The sequence below is a fragment of the Salvelinus sp. IW2-2015 genome, linkage group LG30 (genome assembly GCF_002910315.2).
Source record: "Salvelinus sp. IW2-2015 linkage group LG30, ASM291031v2, whole genome shotgun sequence".
Classification (NCBI taxonomy): domain Eukaryota; kingdom Metazoa; phylum Chordata; class Actinopteri; order Salmoniformes; family Salmonidae; genus Salvelinus; species Salvelinus sp. IW2-2015.
The window spans coordinates 9,135,042-9,145,628 of NC_036869.1; the positions used below are offsets into that span (position 1 = coordinate 9,135,042).

The 10,587-nt window shown below is 40.8% G+C and overlaps 1 protein-coding gene across 2 annotated transcripts; it reads right to left on the reverse strand.

The window, feature by feature from the left end:
- Positions 1-558: 558 nt before the first annotated feature.
- LOC111955364 (leucine-rich repeat-containing protein 3B) lies at positions 559-10,345 on the reverse strand. 2 transcript variants are annotated; one of them, XM_023975584.1, is made up of 2 exons: positions 10,140-10,345; positions 559-4,546 (listed from the first exon to the last, which is right to left on the reverse strand). In XM_023975584.1, exon 2 carries the CDS (start codon positions 4,355-4,357, stop codon positions 3,536-3,538), a length of 822 nt encoding a protein of 273 aa, XP_023831352.1. In that variant the 5' UTR covers positions 4,358-4,546; positions 10,140-10,345; the 3' UTR covers positions 559-3,535. The 2 variants fall into 2 exon arrangements, with proteins under 2 accessions (XP_023831352.1, XP_023831353.1); XM_023975585.1 differs by having other exon boundaries at positions 10,075-10,345.
- Positions 10,346-10,587: the final 242 nt, after the last annotated feature.

Below are 10,587 nucleotides of genomic sequence, written 5' to 3' on the forward strand. Positions count from 1 at the left end.
TCCGCAGTACAGTGCCACTGGCCGCCCCACCACCCTTGTTATTGTTTTTGTTGCCGAGCAGAAAAACGTTGTGAGCAGAGAAACGTTGTGCAGCATGGTAAAAACATTGCAGTACATATTGTGCTCTTCTATCGCGCGTGCAATGATGTCAGAGGGGGAAAAACTGTGTTCGTTGTTTGCAGTAACCTCTTTGTTGTTGTAATATTGCAAACAGACTTGGCTGTTTCACCATCAAGGATTCCAGCTTTAAAGACAAATGCAAATAAACATACTGAAGCTCATTATTCAAAGAGAAGCATGTTGTTTAGCTAAAACGTGAACAAGTGATTGATACAGCACAGTAGGTTGCATGTTGTGTGACAATGTTATCAGCGTATGGCAAAGGTCCCTCTGTAAAGTGTATTGAAAACTTGTGACAATACACTTTAAATAAAGTTGACTGGACTTCACGGGCATATGGGTGCCCTCTCTACTCCTGATGCCTAGTATTGGGTAGAAGGCTACAACAATCATCATGACCATCCAAAGCTAAATTCAAATAAATCACGAGTGTCCATATTTCCTTTATTTCCTTTAATGACATGCCTTTACAACGTGTGGATGGTTGTATCAGTGCTTGGTCTTGAGTTTTATCACAAAGCATCAGACAATGTTTTGTCCGTCTAAAAAAAGAAAAAGAAAATGGACAGGCAGAGAAAACAACAACCACATTCTCTCTGTTTTATGCTACTTTCACATTTTTGCTTCTTTATTTAGATGGTGGGAAACTAGGATATCAACGTCCATTTCATTTCTATCAGCTCTTTCAAAGACAAACCATACAGAGTTAATGTCTCCTTTGTGTTGGTTCTGTATACACTATGCTGGACATGAAAGGATTCCAAAACACAGAAACCTTTGACTGTGAAGCGCAGTGCTTTTTTCATTCATGTCCAGAAAACAATTCTGAATGTGAAATTATTTGGTTAAAATGAGAAACAGAAAATGTGAGAGAAGTTTTTCAGGCACTTATTTAAATATTCTTCCAGAGTCCTTGGCTTGGCTACACTGTGCTTTTTTTCATTTGCGGTATGGGTACATGCATTGAAAGAAAAAGTCTCCTCTCCTAAACCCATTACAAATACATGAGACATGAACTCATGGCCTCTGCTCTGCAGGACAAGACAGCGCAAAAGGCTGTACAGTAGCACAACATTCAAATACAACAATTTATTAAATGGATTTCAAATTCCTTCTCGCACACAACAACAATGTACCTATTTACATTTAGTTTGATAAACGTGTGTTGTGACTAGGCCTACTTGTCTATCAACCTGTTGCAACTACTACCTGTTGTAACGACTTGTTTTAACTACAACCTGCTGTAACTACAACCTGTTGTAACAACCTTTTGTAACTACTACCTGTTGTAACTACTACCTGCTGTAACTACAACCTGTTGTAACAACCTTTTGTAACTACTACCTATTGTAACTACTACCTGTTGTTACTATTACCTGTTGTAACAACCTGTTGTAACTCCAACCTGTTGTAACAACCTGTCGTAAATACAACCTGTCGTAAATACAACCTGTCGTAAATACAACCTGTTGTAACTACAACCTGTTGTAACTACCTGTGCTCATCATATCATCAAATCCTTCCAAATGAACTGGCCACCTTGTAGCACTGGGGGGAAAATCTAAACTGTGTAAACATTCCTTGTACATAATACATAATTTCTTAACCACATTGAATATGGAAAGAAGCTTTTACTTTTTTCATTCTCTCACTCTCCTGCCCATATCGCTCCTTTGCCCACCTATCTATCCTCTCTCCTTCTCTCTCTCGCTTTCTCTCTCACTTTCTATCCCTCTCCCTCTCTGCCCTGCCCTGCCCTCCCCCTCCCTTCTCTCTCCATCTTTCTCTCTATGGGATGTTTTAGTGAACCCATGTCACTGTGATGCAAGTGAAAGCCATTTAAACGAATGACAGCTGCAATTTTCTCTTCTCACATTGCTGGGGATAGAACTCTACACACAGTGTTATTAAAGGCAAGGTAAATGATGCATGCATCTATCTGCATTCTGAACGCAGCATGGGGGCTGAACAGAAAGGGGATGTTTGTGTTGAAATTATTACAGTCTTCCCATCGACAGGTTTGTGACTCTGTGGGTGTGTCCCAAATTGTACCCTATTCTCTACATAGTGCATTACTTTCCACCAGGGCCCATAGGGCTATATGTAGGGAATAGGGTCCCATTTGGGACACTGAGTATTTCTCCACTTTGGCTGAGAAAGGAATCTTTGTGTGAAACACATTTCTTTGAATATGAATATGTATTCTATTTCAGGAAGCATAGACTGAGTCATTAAAAATCTTAGCAAATGAGTTTTGTGGAAAAGCCAAATGCACAGTATTGTTTTTGGGTGTTGTTGTGTATGTGTTGTGTTAACATGTAACACAAAACGCTTGTTGGTTCTCAGGACTTGAGAACTTGGACACTACTAGGGTACTGGTAAATCACATGACACACATACGAATCACTTAAATCTACCGACTCTTTTGGGAGTCATTTGATTTGATATCTACCCCAAACCATTGTGCTACGTTATCTGACCATCACAAATCTACTAAGATGCAATGAATCAACTTTGTCATTTCAAGACAACAAGAACATACAGTACAGGGACCTGACAAAATTAAGGAAGAAATGTTTAGTATTTTTACAGCACATCAGTAGTTTTTCAACATTGGTGATGTCATGATCATTTTAACAAATCATTGATTCTAATTATTTCACATTTGGAAAGTAAAGGTAAGTTTCATGATTGATGTTTGGGGCCTGTTATTTATTCAAATTAAATTAAACAAAGTAGGCAGTTGGATGCACAAGCACAGAACACTCTCTAGATCAAAGGCCTGTTATCATTACCTTACAAAAATGTTGTCCAAAAACCATTTCTCTAGATTTTGCTCTAAAAAAATACTTATCAGCCTATCAAAATTTAAACCTGAGATTCAGATTTTCAAAACAATCTCAGAACAGATCCCTATAGACTTTACCCTTCTGTTACTGTGATCTGAACTAACTGCTGTTGTCTATGCACATGTACACTGTGCATTCCAAAATGCTTGACTTTAGATTGACATCTGCAGACAAACACTAACGTTTAAGCATTTCTCTTCTTTAAAAATTGGGCTTTCTCAGTGTTTACCTTTGTAATTAACACATATTGGGTGTGAAGCTTCAAACGCAAGGATCCAGGTTTAATCTATCATGATTTCTTTTGAGTACATCAAAAAAACATTTTCACAACAGAAGACGTTACATCCATCTTGAAATATGGGTCCTATATCTCCGGGTTTAGTTCTGAACTTCTGCTGTTCATGCATAGAATTAGAATCAATTAGTCATTCTAATTCTAGAACTAATTAGGCAATCTAATTATATTGTATACAGTCAGTTCTCACTATAGTGATGTCAGTTCTCACTACAGGGATGTCACACTGGAGTACTGATGTCCTATAGTGTCTAGTAGTGATGATGTCCTGTTACACCACAGTACTGATGTCCTCCACCTCGTTGGGCTTCACAGGCTTGCTGGGCAGCGACTTAAGGTACTCCAAGTGTCGCCGGGCATCCTCCTGGTTCTGCCGTACGTAATACACCACGTAGGAGATGACCATGGCGAACCAGCCGAACATCGTCACCAGCATTGCGTAGTCCGTGGTCCTCTTGGCCAGGTTACACAGGTCCGTGTCCACCGCCAGGAAATGGCGGCCCTCCTGCTCCTGGAGCTCGGAGCTCCGGCAGAGGACGCGTGCAGCCGCCTCGTGGTTGTGGGCCATGCCGCCCAGTGCCTGCTGCAGGGTGCAGTCACAGTGCCAGGGGTTGTCATCCACCAGGACCCGCGCTTTGAGCCGGGCGAATGCATCCTTGTGCACGCTAGTGATGCGGTTGTGTGAGAGGTCGAGGACCTGCAGTGTGGCCTCCACGCCACTGAAGGCACCCTCCTCCAGCGTCTCCACAGCGTTGTGGGACAGGTTGAGCTCCCGCAGCAGCCTCAGGCCCCGGAAGGCATGGTCGGGGACGGCCATGATCTGGTTGTGGTCGAGGCGGAGCACGGCGGTGTCTGGAGGCAGGTCCGGGGGGATCTCTTTGAGCCGGGACCCGGTACAGGTGACATTGAGGCCAAGGAAGAGCCCCAGGGGCCCCGGGCCGAGGTGGAGGCCCGGGTCGGGTCGGGCCCGCTGGCAGACGCAGCCCTTGGGACACATGGAGGCGGAGGGGAAGCACAGGGCCATGAGGACCAGGCTCTGGAGGAGCAGGCACATGGGGATGGAGCGGGACAGCCACAGGTCCAGGGGAGTCATACTGGTGGGGACCACCAGCCCTCAGCATCCCGCCAAGGGACAGGGACACCACACCACTGGACCGGCCCAAGGACCAACAGACCGGCCACGGCTCATACCAAACACTCCATACTGGAGACTGATGAGCCTCCACCAACACYCTCACGGTCTGTTCAGGTCTAACAGGACCTGCCACCAGTTGAACTCATGCTGAAATAAAAACAGATAGAAGCATTAAAAAATATAAAACTGCTTAATGAAGGACTATAAGTATTTTGAACAACTTTTTTAGTGTGGACCTTTTGGTTTTTGCTGTAGTCAAAAAGACAAAACAGGAGCACCACGGTGTGTAAGTGAAAATAAACCATTGATTTACTCTGTTGTATACACATCATCATCATTTCACTGTTATTGATAGAAACAATATTGCACGACTTGTTCTATTTATGACATGCTAGGCTACACGATAAGGTTAAGGTGCTGACCTGTTGCACCCTCTATAACCACTGTGACTATTATTTCACCCTGTTGGTCATCTATAAATGTTTGAACATATTGAAGAACAATCTGGCCTTAATGGCAATGTATTGGCCAGAAGATAATTTTCTAATCTCCACCTGGCAAAGCCAGAAGAGGACTGGCTACCCCTCAGAGCCTGGTAACTCTCTAGATTTCGTCCTAGGTTCCTGCCTTTCTAGGGAGGAATTCCTACAGTAGCCACCGTGCTTCTACATCTGCATTTCTTGCTCTCTGGGATTTTAGGCTCTGTTTCTGTATAAGCACTTTGTGACAACTGCTGATGTAAAAAGGACTTTATAAATACATTTGATTGATTAAGCTAGGTTAGACGAATCACTGTCCTTAAAAGAACACATTCTTTACTGAGACGTGGCAATAAGGATAGACCTGTGAATCAAACACTAGCAAGCTACAAACTATTTTTATTTAACCAGGCATGCTAGTTAAGAACAAATTCTTATTTACAATGACGGCCTAGGAACAGTGGGTTAACTGCCTTGTTCAGGGGCAGAACGACAGATTTTTACCTTGTCAGCTCGGGGATTTGATCTAGCAACCTTTCGGTTACTGGCCCAATGCTCTAACCACTAGACTCTAACCACTAGAATCTAACCACTAGGCTACAACTATGTTGTGTATTTAGTCAATTAACCTTTTACTGCAGTGGGCTAAATCAAGGTCACACAGTGTTTCTTGGTAGTCTTAAACAAATCTACTTTGAAACCAAAGTATAAACCTCACACACATGGTTATGGGATTAAAAAAAGAAGGCCCCTGCATAATTTCAGATATAGAGTTGAAATGTATTACATTTTGAGTTTGCATCCCAATATTACACTTTATATACATTACAGAAGACTGAAATATAACAAAACCGTTTGACATAGAAACACCGGATTTTCGCCGTTGAATATATATTTAAAAAAAATTATAATTATGAAATTCTGAGAAATATGAACATTCCACCCATGAGGCCACTAGCAGGGCGATTTAGTCATTTGACTGCAGGAAAGAGTTTTAAGAACAGATTCAAATTCACAATGACGATTTGTCAAACATATACATTGCCTGTTGTGACATGTACATTTTATTATCTGTGTAAGAGTAAGAATATGGTAAGTGCACAGTAATGGGAAGTTAGAGTGGACAATGGAATCAATGTTTACTTGCGTTCCCATTCATGACATGATCGGTATTGTTAGTAAAAAAAACATACACCTGCTCTATTGTAAGCTTGCGTACTGTGGATAACAACAACACATTGCCTGCATTCCAAATGGCACCCTATTCTCTATGTGTGCACTACTTTTTACCAGGTCCCATAGGGAATAGGGTGCCATTTGGGACACATACATTGTGTGATAGGGACTCAGCCATTGTGTGATAAGTGTTAAGTACAGTGGAGTGCAGCAGGCTGGTTATATCATGCCCCCCCTCATTCTCCCTCTGTCACACTGTGTATTGTCACCTTCTCAAAACAGATCCTTGTCTGCAGAACATCACATGGGGAAGACACCGCACAGGGTGAATGTCTGGAATTCACTTACAGTACAGGAACTCTACATTAACCCAACTGTACAATACAGCACTATTCAATCATAAAAATGCTAGGCACCTTTATTCAGCCATAGCTGTATTTTCCCCATATTGAAAGCCTATCTATCCTGTAGTCTGTAAGTCAACTGTACAATACAGCCCTATTCAATTATAAAAGTGTGTGTCTGTCAGATCTCCCTGAGGTACTGATAAAACACATTCATTACCGAGTTCGAACAGGATAAGATCCTGAAAAATGTATCCACTTAGACATACAATCAATTCTGATTATACACAACTTTACTATACTGCCCAGCAGCTTGAAGGGAGGAATTGTAGAACGCTCTAGAATACAGTGATTGTTAATGGATATGGGCATCTCCCCATATCTGGGAAAAAAATAGATACTAAAAACTATAGAAATAATAATAACCTAGTGTGAGGGAGTGGCCCTATCCCTATCACAGCTTGTGTTGTTCACTAGATCCTATGAGGATGATAGAGAGAGAGATGGAGAGAGATTTAGAAAGGGAAGAATCTTAGTTGACTGTCTGAGGCCCAGTCTCCCCTGGGAGCACCAGGCACAGCTCAAAGATATGACAGAGAGACTAAAATAGAATAGAATTTATGTTTATTTATCCATTTCAGGGAGGGAAGCATCTGTGTTGTCTGAGGCCCAGCCTCCCTTAAGTGTGTCTAGGTTCAAACGCCAACTGACAAAACGTTGAATTGCATGCAGGCATGTCATCCACCATCCGCAAGTAGAAAAATGGCAAAGCAACACAAGTGACAGTTGGTATCCGCGGTGACGAGGGATTTTGAATGCATCATCTTCAGAGGCCCTTAGAGGGGAGAATGTAGGCTATGTGTCACTGGGAGTGTGTGAGCTTTGAGGCCTTTCAAGTCCAATGACTAACTGACTGAAGTCATACCATCATACCCAACAGATATTTCACAGTAATGACCTGGCTGAATTCAGCTGCTAGCCCTCTTCCGTCTCTGGTCACACTGCAGTGTCAAAGGTTTTTCACATACAGGTTGAAATGGGCGCCTTTGAATTCTATAATTGGCCAAACGTTAATTGATATGTAAATGTTGTGTGTCCACAGTCCACTAACAACTAGCATACAGCCTCAGCTGCGAGGCTGCAACAATTTCTATTTTTGCCACCACTTCAATTTTCTTTTCACAAATCAAGAAGGACATGATTGCCCTGTCATTCAGATTCAGTGGAACCATTAAAACATTCATAAATTGAATAAAGTCCTTACATTCTACCTGCAGTCTTTATATGACCATATTGTTTAGCAGTACGGTTTAGACAATTTTGAAACTCTGACCAATTACAGATGTAGGATCTTAATTTGAGCCAGTTTGCTACATGTGGATAATAATTTATGTGGATAATAATTTACATTTCTTGTAGGGGATAATAKATTTTCCGTTAGGGTAAATCAAGTCTGACAGTTTAAAGTCGAAATTACAAACTTTATAAGCCTTTTTAAACCTACAAGTTTATACAAGTTTTATACACTACAAGTATGCATTTCCTACTGTGCACGAAAATTCTCAGCAACAACAGAGTGATCAAATTAAGATCCTACATCTGTATCATGTCATCAATGTTAACTTTGATTTTTGTTAAGTAAATATCTGTCATCATATGATTTTAAGGGTAAATAAGAGCGTCTGCTAAATGACTTAAATGTTAAATGTAAATGCCGGAGAGTGGATTGGGGATAGAGAATAATACAACCTTTAACATTACTGTAAAAAGAGCCATCCTTTACAAAAATCTGATTTTCAAATGCAACTAAATTGGTCTGCAATCACAATTTAGCAGGCACTCTAGAACTGGGATGGGCTCCCAATCAACTACAATCATGCATGGGCTTTGGAAATAGCACGTAGGCTATGTAGTGGCTGCTCAATAATTTTCTCCCCCATGTTTTTTCTCTCTTTGTAAGAGCTTAGCTGTGACTTCCACTGATGTCAACCAAAGCTTACAGGTAAAGCTAATTCTTATGACAAATCTCAACATGGCAGTAAGGATGAATCATGAAGTAAAGAAAAYTAAATACAGCTATAACTCTTTTAGGTTAAGTGATATTGAAGCCATCCATTGCAAAACACTGTCAGCCAGGAAGCATTAGCCTGAAGATGAATGAATGGTCAAGAGTTCAATGAAATAGCTCTTTGATATGACCCCACCATAAAGTCAGAGAATAAATAATGTCAATTGTTCCATTACTATGCATTTACAAAACAATTACTAGAATACTATGTAACATCAATGGTGTTACTGTAGTGTTACTACACAGTTATAAGAGCAACTTGATGTACACCATCATTGTATTAAGAGGCAGAGTGATTAGACAGAGTTTAAATGTTTTTTGACACAACCATGACACGATTTCTATCATTTATCATAGGATATAGCCATTCTCTTACTTAAGTTACATGTTCCTGTCAAGGCCATATTTATGAAATTCAACAAAGATGTGGTGTGCATCTCAGCATCCCAAATGGCACCCTATTACATACATAGTGCACTGCGTTTGACCAGAGCCGTAGTGCACTACATAGGGAATAGGGTGCAATTTGGGACATAGACTTAGATCTACAGTGGACTAGCCTACTATGTTTTCATGAAGCATATAGCCCCACATCACTTGATACAGTTTGTGTTAATCAAATCAACATTATTATTAAGGATGAACCATTTATGCAAATAGTCTTGATGCATTTAGGGATTTCGAATTACCATAGAAATGGGCCTGAGCAAATAATAGCCAAGCTATTCCTCAAAGACAATAGTCTGCAAGTGTTATAAATGGCATGGCATTTCCCAAACAAATAAACCATGCCCCATGGTAAAGAATCGGATTTATGAGTAGCCAAGCCTACACAGATTTGTACACTTTTTTTTAGGTAGGCCTATAGGTCTAAATGTATGCCTTTTGTTTATCGGTTATATATGATCATTCTGATATTACAAGATGTTATTATATAGTATGAGTTTTGATATGATATAATGAGTGTGTATCTGCTAAACAATTTTCATATGAACACTAAAGAAAAGGACACCCTGCTGTGTGAGCCTGCTCGTCACCAAGGTGAATTCCTTCCTATAGCGCACTCCTGGGCTCAACCGTCAACGGTTAACCCTACCCTCGAGCTCCGCGGCCGAATGCGACGTAACCTACTACAGGGTTCCCGGCTTCCCTTTCTGACCAGCGCAGCTGTTGTTTTCTACATGGAAACAACTCACTGCCATGATTAAACTATTTCATTGCGGCATGCATGTAAAGATGACACCCAATGAACTATGTTATGTCCAAGTATTTATCAAGGACATAACAGCAATATTATTGCAGGCATCCTATCATAACATTATTATAACAGAAAAATACCAGTATATTCGACATTCCAACAATAAACTATATTTGAGTGATCAGAAGACATGAATGAGGCTGTGAAGCAACACATTGAATCGTCACATGACAACGTTTAATAATATTATTAATTTAAAACATGGTGGATATTGAAATCACCCCAAAAACGGATATATGACTACCCCAACTCATCTATTTTTCCTGTTTGTTTCTTAATCTGACTAACAACAACCATCAGACAAGAAAAATAAAGGTGGAAAGCCAGCATGAAAATTATTCTATACATACGTGTGTGTGTGCTGCGCGTGTAACGGAACTGCGGAGCAACAGGCGACATATGTTTCCATTCTCACCTGCAATAAAAACAACCCCTCTCAATTCCATACGTTGACATTCTAAACGGATCGTTCCAACCCAATCTTCCTTCTGTAATTTTTGCCTCAAAGATGTTCGAATATCCGAAGTTGAAATTCACATTGTTGCAATTGCTTGTTGCTGCTCAGTATTGAACATGAAAGGAATGTGACTGGGCTCGAGCTGGTAAGGGAGGGGTTTGCGAGACAAGAATTGGCCGCGACGGTATTTACCCGGAGCGCGCGCGGGGATGAATGGAATGCACGCGGCGGTCAGACAGAAAGTAGGTATTGCCATACTGTCTGTTGGGTTCTTCTGACTAATTCAATCAACTTGTAATACGTCATCAGACATTTTCATTGTATTGTATTCTCGTAAAACTAAATGGAGAGTTGTTAAGTTAAGACAAACTGTAGGTGCATTTCACTGTTAGTCTACACCTGTTGT